The 12,229-nt window shown below is 47.6% G+C and overlaps 1 protein-coding gene across 1 annotated transcript; it reads left to right on the top strand.

Moving 5' to 3' along the window:
* Positions 1 to 6,480: 6,480 nt before the first annotated feature.
* On the top strand, positions 6,481 to 10,198 carry LOC113567100 (microtubule-associated protein Jupiter-like). Its single transcript, XM_026994277.1, has 5 exons — positions 6,481 to 6,491; positions 6,764 to 6,897; positions 7,171 to 7,203; positions 7,777 to 8,064; positions 9,264 to 10,198. Exons 1-5 carry the CDS (start codon positions 6,481 to 6,483, stop codon positions 9,428 to 9,430), a joined length of 633 nt encoding a protein of 210 aa, XP_026850078.1. The 3' UTR covers positions 9,431 to 10,198.
* Positions 10,199 to 12,229: the final 2,031 nt, after the last annotated feature.

Consider the following 12,229-nt stretch of genomic DNA (forward strand, 5'->3'; position numbering starts at 1 on the left):
TATGCAATACTCTTTGGTCCCGTACATCCACCGGGTGCCATCGATAGCTCGCTTTGCTATCTCACATACCTCGCCGATTGCGTCCACCGTGGACCTGCCTTTGCGAAACCCGTGCTGTCTCGGTGAGAGCTGACGCGTTACTGCCTTCTCCAGCCTGGTGTGGATTATGCGCTCGAGGATCTTACCCACTGTGTCGAGCATGCAGAGTGGTCTATAGGATGATGGCTCCTCGGTCGGCTTGTTCCCCTTGGGTAAGAGGACTAGCCGCTGTCGCTTCCATGGTCTGGGGAAGGTCCCTTCGGACATGCACGCATTGAATAAATCCACGTACATTTGTGGATTGGTCTTTACTTCTACTATGTTAACCAGCAGATCTGCACACATTGGCGGCGGGGGACTGAACACTCGCAGTCTCTTCATTACCAGCCTGTATGCGTAGCCCCAAGGGTTCGCATCTGCGTCATCGCAGAGCTTTTCGAAGCATTTGCGCTTGGCCTCTTTGATCTGCCTCTTCAAGCAGCGTCTGCTTTCCTTATATTCTCCTTGAAGCCTCTCGAATTCCGGGGAACCTCTCGAACGCTGGTACAGTCGTCTTTTCCGCTGGCACTCCTGCCTGGCGCTACCTATTGCAGCGTTCCACCAATAAGCTGGCCTGCGGTTGTTCAGGCTTCTTCCTTTCCTTAGCATGGAGGCATCACATGCTTCCAGCGTATGTATAGCCAGTTGGCTTGCTCTCTCTTCAGCCGTACCGTTGGTCTCGTAGTCCTCAAACATGGCCCGGACCATATCCGGCTCTAGCGTTTCGGTCTTATAACCGATCCGCTTGCCAATGAACGGGTTAGGTGCGCCCGCTTCCTGGATTTCACATATGAGGGCTTGGTGGTCACTCCCGGTGTATAAGCCACTAACTTCCCACGTTGTCCTGCGGCTGAGGCTGCTGCTCACGAACGTAAGGTCTATTATAGACCCCGTTCCAGCTCTGCCGAACGTCTGCTGTGTGCCTGTGTTCAGCAGTACGGCATCCAACGTCGCAAAGCATTCTAAGAGTGCCTGTCCCCTTGGGTTCGTTCTCGGGCATCCCCACTCCGTCGCCCAAGCGTTGAAATCGCCGGCTATGAGCGTAGGGTGTTTCTCCCGCGCATCTTCAGCAATCCTTTCCAGTGCCTGCGTCGCCTGCTGTAGGCTGAGGCTCGGGGGCAGGTAGCAGCTATATATGTGCACTCCATTTATCCGGGCTCTGGCGAATCCGTCTCCGACGTATGTTTGCAGTAGTTGCTGTGTGGGACTCGCACAGCTCCATATCGCTGCCTTCTTGCTCGAGTCAGCAATCCACTCTCCCGAGTTGCGATTCCGGTATTGCTCGCTTATGACTGCTACATCAATACGGTGCTCCCTTATGGTCTGGTCCAGCAGCTGCTGTGCCATCTCGCAGTGGTTGAGGTTTAGTTGGATGATTTTCATCTATCCTTCATTTGCTGCATCGCCTTTTGGTACTGCGGGCACCTCGAACTCGTCGTTTGGTGCTTCGGGTCCTTCTCCCGGTGGCGCTTGCAAAGAATGCAACTTGGTTCGTCTTTGCAATCTTTGGCCTGGTGGTCGGCTCCTGCGCAATTGTAGCAGCACTTCGTGAAGTCTTGGCTGCTCTTACAATTAGGCGCGATGTGGCCAAACTCCATGCACTTGTAGCATCTTCGGGGAGTTGACTTGGGTCGTATTCTGCAATACCCCCACCCCAGGCGAATTCTTCCTTTCTCCAGGAGGGGCTTTGCTATAGCCGGTGGAACTTTCAGGGTCAGGGTCTGCGTGCTCCTATAGGCTGGTCTGATGGAGATGGCTGCGGCCTCGCATATTTCCACCCCTGCCTGCGCTTTGAGTTCCGCTAGGACTTCCTCTTGGGTGGACACTTCGTCTATGTCCCTTACCTCCAAGATGACCGTTTCGGTAAGACTCCTTACTTCAACCGTGCTTCCTAGCGCTTCCTTGACTGCTGCCTGCATCTCTTGGGTTCTCGGGTCCGCCGATTTTTCCAGCATCAGCAACAGCTCTCCTTTTGCTGTGCGTCGCACCCCTTGCACCGATTGCCCTAGCTTTTTAAGACTTGGCTCTGTCTTGACCTTCCTTAGGATGTCTGCATATGAGACAGTGCTGGTGGCTGCGATGACTATTGCATCGCTGCGTGGCGGTCTTGGTCGTTGCTGCTGCTTTGGCTTTGGCCTTTGCCTGGCTACGACCTTCACCCACCCCACCTCTCGCTCCTTTGGGGCGTCCTCCGGTCCCTTGCGAGCTACGGCGTCCCTCATTTGGCCTTCCTGCGGCTTCTTCTCCGTTTTTTTTGACTTTTTGGGTCCATGTTTTGGCTTCTTCGGTCTTGGGGACGGGGACGGGGACGGGTGGGAGGTGTTCCTGGGCTCTGGCCGTGCCCTCTTTCCCGCCCTCTCCGTCACTGCCGGCTGTGCAACCTTGGCTACAGCCTGCTCCGCAGAGATCGCCTGCCAGCACGATTCCAACTCTCGCTGCAGATATTCGATCTCATCCACCAGATCCCTCATTGGGTTCGTGATGGACCTCTTTGGGAGCACCATCAGCTTCCTCAACTCTCTGGCCTTTTGGCCCAAGCTCGCCAAATGCGCCATGGCCCTCTCCTTCGGGTCTGCTTGCTCCTCTTGGGGGCGCTGCAACGTTGGAGGAGAGGATCTTGCGCGCTCCTCCACTGCTTCCGCCGGCTGGTTTGGCGATCGCGCCAGAGCATTTCTCCGGCGAAAGGGATTCTCCTCATCCCAGGCGAATGAGCTTGTCAGCGGAGTGCTGCAAGCCGCAGCTTGTTCCCGCTGATCGCTCATCTCCGATCTGGCCGTTGATCTGGCAACTCCGGTTGCTGCGGCCGCGCCCTCTATTGGCCAGACGCTGTCGTTTTCCAGCACTTAGCCTCCAGTCAGCTGTTCTTCCGTCGTTTTCCAACACCACTTGCGGTGAGCTTGGCCAATTTTGCCCAAAAACAAAAAAGAAGGCAGCAACCAACAAGTGGCGCCAAGAATCACAACGAAGAAGAATAGGAAAACAGGCACTTACCTGCTCCTCCTTCCCCCCCCTTCGGCCTATGGCTCGACGGCGTCCCACTGGGATTTCGGCCAGTACTCTTGGCCAGGTGGCCGCTTCTCTGCTTGCGGACTTGCGTTCCGCGCAGGTAAGTAACGCAGCACTACTATGGCTCGCGCTAACTACTCTTTGCCTCTTTTCCAGGCTAACTTCCGACGTTTTCCACTGAATTATACGGAACGATTTAAAAACACGACCGCACTCACTAGAATACACACAGTATCTGGTGTGTGTGTGTGTGTGTGTGTGTGTGGAAACAATTATCACAGCAGTTAAGGAAAGAAAGGAAATAGCAAAAGAAATAAACGAAAAAAAAAATAGAGAGGAAAGAGGAAAATACCCTAAAGCCCCGTGTCGACGCAGAAGAAGTGGCAGAGAGGCAGAAAGCCCGTCGATACCAAACACCAACTAAACTAAGACTATAACTAAAACTAAAACTAAATCAGAGCGACAACTATCACTTTGAGTCGAGTATTTTTCAGCGGGAATATGCATCGAGACCCCGAACAACTTTTACCCGAAAAAAGGTTGTTTTTCGAAATTCACTCCCAGCTTCCCAGCGTCCCAGCTGCTTGCAACATCTTGCACCTACCTTTCGCCTAGACTCAGTGCCTCAGTCCCCTGTCCTCCGATCCTCCCATCCTCCTATCCTCCTGTGCTCTGTCGTCGATATACATTAATTTTTGTCATCACCAAAAGACCAGACAAAGCCACAGGATAGGCCACTCTTCAGAGCCACCTGCACTCCTGCACTCGCAGGCACTCGGGCCTCGGCGGCCTGGCCTCCACCTGGCTAGCGGTCAGGTTTTGTCGCAGTGCCCCCCCAGGCTCTTTGTGTGTGAAAGGTTTTTCTCAGTTAAGATCACTTTACCCATGGGGCCAGGGGGCCACGAGGCAGATGGCAGGAGGGGGTGACACTTTTCCATTCGCCACAGTTCGATTTGGCTCATATTTCAATTTGAAGGAAAATTGAGAAGTTCCCAGGAGAAAAGTCAAACTCAAAAACAACGAAAACAGCAAGTGGGTTAAAAAACAATTAACCCACGGGACTGTACGGGTTGGACACACTCCCTAGGCCCAAGGGAGAAGCCAAAGAAAGTACCTGGTAATCGGAAGCCAGACACAGCGTGACACTTTCTCCGGTAGAACACAGAACCCACAGGCCATGCATGAGTGGGGGGGTGTGCAGAGAGAAGAGGTGCCACACCGAAGGAGTCAAGTGGCTTGACCTTTGCTTTGGCTTCACTGGTGAATTGGTGGATTGTCCGCAGCGGATAATGGCATGGTAATTAGCCATAAACCATAACCCAGTTAAGTTGGAGGCCATTAGGATTGTCAGCATATCGCCAGCAGCAATAGCATTGGCCAGAGCATGATGCCTGATCACATGATGCACCGGGCGGGGGGAGGGAGGGGGGGCATGGGGCATAAGGCATACCGCCGCATGTGGCGGCAGCAACTTTCGCTTTCCACTCGATCGGGCCGCCACAAAAGATGCCGGGTCGCCGCAAAGTACTAGTACAATGCACATGCCGCATGTGGCATGAGAGTGTGGCGTCTCTGGTTGCCGGTGCGGTGCGGTTATTACTTGTTCGTCACTTGCGCAAAAATTGCCCGTTTACCGTTGCTCTGTTAGTTTTTCCTCTGGCCAAAAAAAGAAAATAATGAAAACAAGTCTTTGTCTGGGAAGAGAGGTGTTCACGCTCCGCTGCCGGTCCTAACAAGCCTTTTGAAGACATTTTAATAAGAACACTGTTAAAGAGAGACGGAGAGAGTGTGGAGTGTGTGTGTGTGTGTGTGCGTGTGCGTGTGTGCGTGTGGTGACAGCTATGATCACAATTACCCCACACACCAACTCAAGCCGAACTCTGCCTGCTGCTCTGCCTGCTGATTTCCCACCACACCTCTACACAAAACTATGTTAAACGGAAGGTGAGGCACTAATTGGGGTATGCGCATAGGTATAGGTCCTGCAGCGGCAGCTTTCACGCACTCGCATACCCTCTTATTATCATGCCTTGCTTTGAATACACCTCATAGCTCATCCTCTCTCACTCTTATTCTCTCTTCAAAATCAGTTCTCACACTTTAAAACCTCTGCTGCTGCCGCTGCCGGTGCCGCTGCTGCTGCTGCTGCGACACCAAACATTTAACGGTTATTTTGCCTCTGCGGCTTGCGCTTTGACGCTTTGTCATGTTTAGCACGGCTGTTGCTCTTCCTCTCCCGCTCCCACTTATTTCGGGGGAAGAGAAAACAATGAAGCAGTGGCTGGCTGTATAATTAATTAGGCACCGCACCGCACCGACGGTCCATGCTCTCTTCCGGCAGAGGCGCAGCAATTGGGTTGCACTTTTTCCACCAGGCAGGAAGAGGCGTGCGCCCGTCTTCTTCGTTTCAGAAAGCTTTCCAACATTTAATTGAATCGCCATCACTTAATCATAGGTCGGTCTTCAGGGCTGGGGGGTTATCTGTGGCTTTCTTTCTCATTGCTCCTGCCCTTCGGTGGCTCATTTTCGGATTATAATTACTATTACAGCAGAGTTTCTTGATTGTTACATTTGTGGCATTCCCTAAGTATCGTCGTAAGCTGCAGTAATCGACAGTAATTACAATGCAATTTTGGTTAATTACCTCCAAAGACGAACAAAACTTACTTTACTCTCACTTTCCTGCGGTGGTCGGGGCAGTGCGTGGCTAGATGGTCCATAAAAACGCAGTCTTTTTAGCTTACTGAAAGCTCCAGTGATTTGAATGGTCTTTGGCTTTCCGTGCCAGAGGGGGCATGTGCCACAGCAGTCGGTAGTAGTCGGTCTTGACGGCTGCTGCTGTTGCAGCGGCAGAGTTTAATTGACGTCTCATGCTGGGGGCTGGCGGCTGTGGAAATGCATTCACAGAAACCATTCACATATATATCGTACAGATATGTGCCCCCCACCCCCTCCCCCAGATAGCCGATAGCCGCCACTACAGCAACAGCAACAACGGTAAAAGCACGCTAGGCGGCACGCTTGCGCGATTAACAATTTCATTGAAAATGTGACCCACAATGGGGAGGGGGGGAAAGCAAAAGATATAGGGATTTGGCAATTTTATCTACCAAAAATCATTTCAATTGGATAATTATTACACAAGTCATTACTTTGATGGAAACCCAAAGGCTGTCTATCATCTCCGATCCGGACTGTGGCTGGGTTTCAGACCAGAGCTAACGTGGGGCCACACAAGCCTAGCATTTCTTCCAGCCTTTTGTTTCAAGCCAGTGTGGCATTGCAATTCTTTCAGCTGAATTTCCACTTAATTGCAATGCGGCTTGAAGCAGAGAGAAGTAGAGACAGAGAGAGAGTGAAGGAGAAGGAGAGAGATGCATCTTGCCGTGACTCCTAATGCCCATTGAGTGCTCATCCAGCCAGAGCCATAGCAAAAGCAAAAGCTCTCGCTCTCCCTCTCCCTCTCCCTGCGTGATGACGTTTAGACACAGACATTAAGTGCAATTCCTCTTCTCTCTCTATCTCTCTCTCATAATTTGCCACTGGCCGAAAGCAGAGAGCGTGGAAATTGTCTGCACTTTATGCACTGTGCCATAACAATTACTGTGCGCGCGTTCGCGGAAAACCCAAAGAATGTGTTTGTAATTGATGAGTTTTCCTTTTTCTCTTTGTCTTGCAGGGTGCTCAGGCCTCCGGGCGGCGGTTCCAGCGACATCTTCGGATCGGATATGCCGCAGACCCCCAGGAACGTGAAGAACCGCATGGTGTCCAACATATTCTCCGTCGAGAAGGACAATAGCGTGAAGAATACTGGTAAGTGGAAGGACGGAGATGGAAACAACCCAATCCCACCCGCCCAATAGCTGTGCTCCCCATCCATGTCCAGTGGCCCCGAAAAAAAGCTTATTTATTTGTGCTTTCCTTTCCCTTTGTGTTTTGTGATGTGGGGGGAACCCCATCCCCCCTTGGAGATGCTTATTGAAATGTCTATCGTTTTCTTGTTCTCGTTCTCCCCCCCTCTCCTTCTTTTGATCCCCCCGCTCTACTGTTTTCTCTCTTTTTTGTCTTTTCTACGTATCTTTGCAGTACGACAAGGAGCTCACAGATTCTATTTCATTGGTACTTGAGAATACATACTCCCTATATATGTTGTTTGTCATTCATTTCTTTCCGTTGTTGTTGTTCATTTCGTTGCTAATTTCGTGTGTTCCCCAAAATGCAAGTTCCCTCCGTTGGAGCAGCACCTAAACCCCACCACGCCATCACTGAAACACTTGTCCGTAATCCATAATCCACAGTACCCAAAAGGAGGATAGAGATCATCTCCGAAACACTGCAAAAACCAGTTTCCCACACTCGACCACACGCCACCTCCACCACCACCTCCTCAACCTCCTCCTCCTTGCATCTGCTGATGACATTTTGAATGCATTCAGATACTAGAGGCGGAGCAAAAACCACACTCAAGGCAATCCATTCACTCCACTCACCCACTGATCCACTGTTGTCCACTCTTGTACCTCCTCCCACTCTGTTTCGTAGAACAATAACCAAACTTTACCGCTCGAACCAACAATCCACTAATTTCGAATATCTTTTGTTTCTTTTTGTTATTCCTCGTGTTTGTTTTTCCTCCGTTTGGTGATCGTTTTCATTGATGATAATGATGATGATGATGATGCTGTACAACAGGTGATAATCCGCGTCGCGGCCAGAAGCCCGTCGACTCACACTCTCGACTCTTTGGGGAGCCCATGCGCCCCATCACGCCCGGCAAGAACCACATGAAGAGCAGCATTCCCTTTGGCCAGAACACAGAGACAGCCGCTGCTGCCCAGAAGCTGCTGATCAACGGCAGCAGCAACGCCAACACCACCAATGGACACCAATACAATGGCAAGAGCGGATCCGTGTCCTCGGCCTCGTCGTCAGTGTCGTCCTCGACCGAGAACCTCAAGATGTACAGTGGCTCCCGATCAGGTAATACACACCACACACCACACACCCCACCCACCTTTAGGGCTTCGATCAAAAACAACACACAACTACAAGTAGAAACGCAGAAAAGTAGTCCAAGTTTCGTACGTCAAAGACTTGGGAGCCCACATTTGCTGGGGTTTTTGGTTCAGTAGTCAGTAGAGTCTCACACGAGACACAACGAACGAAATAGAATCTCACATCGGTCTCTGATTATTATTTTTGGTTATTTTGTTTGGTTGTGTGACAAAAAAACAACAAAAAAGTGTGTGGAAATATAAGTAAAAATTCTGTTTAATATTTTCTAAAACATACGGGGCTTTTTGTCGCCTGGCACATGCACAACTAAAATCGAAACGAAAAACAAAATAAATTCTTGCATCGAATCGAATCGAATCGAATCGTATCGCATCATCGGTGGTCGTTTGTCCGGGCTTCTTGCAACAGTCTACATACGCAATATGAGCAGTGAGTATCAGAACCAGTAGTGCCAGTACCATTACAAGTCCTGTCCTGCCTGCATCCCTCCTGCATCCTGGCATCCTTCATCCATCCCCTTCATCCGCCTGCCACTAGGAGTTGAAGATAACGAGAAATCGAAACAAACTAAAACCGATACAGCCGGGTGTCCCCTGACCCCGGTAGCAAGTGCAGCTGCACCCCCACCAGCCGACGTTCTTGGCATCGACCTGCCGTGCCTGGACCTCGAAGTTGGTGACGTGCCAAAGGACAACGAGATCTACACGGAGACCGGCAAGCACGACGTAAACATTCAGACGCGCCGAGACTCGGGAAGCAACGTAGAGCAGCCCCACTCGCTGGAAAAGATGCGCAGCACCGCAAATCTCAAGGAGCCCTTGGCCCTCTGCCCGGATTATGTGAAGGAGGTGCATGGTCCGTGCAATGCACGTAATCCCATCACCGGCCTGGGCCTCAACGGGGACGGAGTGGGTGGCCTCAAGCCCGTGAAGCAGAAGATTCGAGGTCGAGCTCCTACACCGACACCGACACCTGCACTTTTGCTCCACCTGAGCGATCTCTGGAGGATCGGAGATCTCTTGGGAGGAGTATCCTCCAAAGATCGCTTTAGCTTCCACAAGTAGATTGAGAATGCGCTTAGAATTAGCTAGGCTTAGCCTACACTGCAATCTGCCATTTTAGTGCCTTACTAATCCCCATTTATTTTGTTCTCTACTCAACAGAGGGAAATCCCGTGACCGGCGAGGGATGCAGGGCCGGAGGAACGGACTACATTAAGGCCGCCGGCTCGACCAATAGCGGCAGCGTCGGCAACGGGGACAACGGTGGCAATTCGGTGGTCAACAAGAACCGTGTTCCCCCAGGCGGTTACTCGTCGGGACTCTGGTAATGGAAAGGGACGCTGCCCAAGTCCCAGCACAAGCGAGCGACATGGGGCGCCACAACACGACACCAAGAAGAGAAACAAACGACAAACAACAAAAAAACAGTTCTAATACCCACTACACCCCCTACATGATATATACGCGATTAACCAAACATACCAATACATTGCACACATGGAGCATGGAAACTAGCATCGGCAGAAATCAGGCCTCATCAGCGAGCTGGAATTGAACAAGAAAGGGTTGGCAGCAGACAGACACCACAACGGACACAAAACATTTGCTCAAATCGTTCAGCACTGCGTACTCAACAGCACACCTAATCAGCCGGCAATTTTACAGCACTTTACTCCATAATTAACAGAAAAGATAATTCTGTTATAAATGTCGTGTACCACAAGAACAGAACCCCAACCCTGCCCTGCAATGGAAAAAACCTTCTGTATTCTGGATGAATCGGAATGGAACACGTGCGGTGTCATGTGGGACACTCTTAATTATAGTTGCATCAATAATGTACTAATACTACACGCCGCGACACACATCTAAAACATTATATTTATACCAACCGCATCATTGCCACCCACCCCCCTCACACCCATACACCCATACACCCAATACATACTCGTACATAATATACATTACATACATACATATTACATATGTAATTTAACAGTACGCCTGCACGTACTAATTAAGTGTAAAAATACAAAGCGAATTCGAACCCGAATATTTGTTCAATAAAAATCTTTTCGTACATAATGTGCATTGCACAAGTTGCATTTCAAATCACGTTTTGAATATGGGCTTTGGCGGGCGATGGTGTCATTTGAATTCAATAAATCGATAGAAGCGATTTATCAGGCGCGATTTATTAGGCGCGATGCCGCAAAGCTGGGTTATTTTGCCACTATCAAAAGTCGCGGGGTACTGCTTATCTTTAAATATAGAAAAATTGTGGACATTTTCTCTGAACTCAGACAATAAAAAGTGTCTTAATTTCATACACTTTCCTATTTCATTCATTAGAATTTTATCGCCAAAAATGAGCAACATCAACACCCATACGAAGATTTTTTCAATTTTCGCTCTCAAATCGTACTAACATGCATCATTTATTCCAATGGATTGCATTTAAGAACTTTTTGCTCATTCACCTTTAAACAATTTAAATTTTTGGCGGTCAAGTTTGATGGGAGTTGGTCTCTTGTTTTAGGATTCGGCGTATTCCATACAGTGTTGCCAGATTTTGATCGTCAAAATAAGCTAGATTTCACAAAAACACAAGCTAAAACAAGCTAAAAATTGTAAAAACAGGCCAAAAAATAGGCTAAAAATAAAAAAACACATAGATATACACATTTCTAATTGTGTTATAATTTTATCCAACTCGCTATTACCGAATCGGTATATTTATCGCTGGAACGTGTTAAATTTAAATATTTCTCCGGTAATTGGTAGTTGTGGCAACATTTGCCATGACGGCGCAATTCATATCTGTAAAATTCAAAAGAATTATAGTCGTATTCATATTCAAATTCGTATTCAAATATTACTAAAACAAACCTTATATTTAATATTGAGTTTAAGTATGTAACAGTAATTTTGTTCCTAAGCTTGGTCTTAACGATATTTATTTGACTGACTACACGTTCAATGGCAGGATTTGACCACGGTAGACTTAAACTTTCAATGGCAAATAAACCGATTTCTTCAAGAAGTTTGTTTTTGCCAGCATCTTTATAAGTCAGTACTTCTGACCAAAGCTTTATAGTGTCATCCAATATCGAAATGAGATCATTAGGATTTTTTTTATGTTCGAGTACATTTTCTGCTGCAAAAACTTGCAGTTTTTCCAATGTCTCAAAATTATCTGGAAGTCTGAAATTAAACAGCAGATTATTATTTATTTTTAATATCAAATCCTATTGAAGCTTACCTTTCTCTGAGTTGGATAATAAGCTCCTTTATAAAATCTTTGCACCTCAATTTTACAAAATTACACATTTCACACGATCGCTAAGTTTCTGTGTAGTAGTGACCGAAACTTTTCAACGAAAATATACCATAAATGAATTCTAAAATACCATGATACATTAAAATATGTATAAATATGTATACTTTTTGTTTGATTTGCCTAAAAATATATGTAGGATATAAAAAGGCAAACATAAACAGAGTGAAATTAAAAAAGGCTAGATTTAAGGCTATAAGCATTTTCATAATTTTTCAAGCTTTTCCGTTTTCAAATAAGCTAGATCTAGCCTTAAATAGGCTAAAATGGCAACACTGATTCCATACTCGCTAACGTTATTTACGGTATATTTTTTAAATGAGACCGCATATTTTGGTGCTGTTCTGAGGGTCATACTGTAGAAATACTGGTTTTCGCCGCGCTCCCATGGTATTTTTGTCAATTTCATCAATCTATTAATTTCATTTTCAATGTTATATAGAAATCCAATAAAAGCAAGTATTTTGAATAGGCCAATCATGTATAGAATTGATTCATCAATCGTACAAAATTGAGTGGGCATGGCTAAATGTTCCATATAGATAGTATTATTCAAGGGAACAAAGAATAAGAGGAATTGGTCGTTTTTTTGAATCGAGTTTGAATTCGCCGCAGTTCGCTTTAGCAAAAATGAGTCCCATTCCATACACAATGTTGCGGCAACATTTACATGAAAACCGTTTTTTGTCAAAATAAAATACTTACAAGCAATTTAAAGAAGCAATCTTGTAAAAAATGTATTTATCTATGCGATAAAGCTAAGTGGGCAAATCTATATAGCTTGGCAAAA

This window comes from Drosophila persimilis, unplaced genomic scaffold (assembly GCF_003286085.1).
Source record: "Drosophila persimilis strain 14011-0111.01,24,50 unplaced genomic scaffold, DperRS2 tig00001710-arrow-arrow-pilon, whole genome shotgun sequence".
NCBI classification, from domain to species: Eukaryota; Metazoa; Arthropoda; class Insecta; order Diptera; family Drosophilidae; genus Drosophila; species Drosophila persimilis.

What these genes read in the sequence shown, in the direction of transcription:
- LOC113567100 (XM_026994277.1), top strand. An exon ending in CAATAGCGTGAAGAATACTG is followed by an intron (nt 6,898 to 7,170) that starts GTAAGTGGAAGG and finishes GTATCTTTGCAG; the next exon opens with TACGACAAGGAGCTCACAGA. An exon ending in TCACAGATTCTATTTCATTG is followed by an intron (nt 7,204 to 7,776) that starts GTACTTGAGAAT and finishes GCTGTACAACAG; the next exon opens with GTGATAATCCGCGTCGCGGC.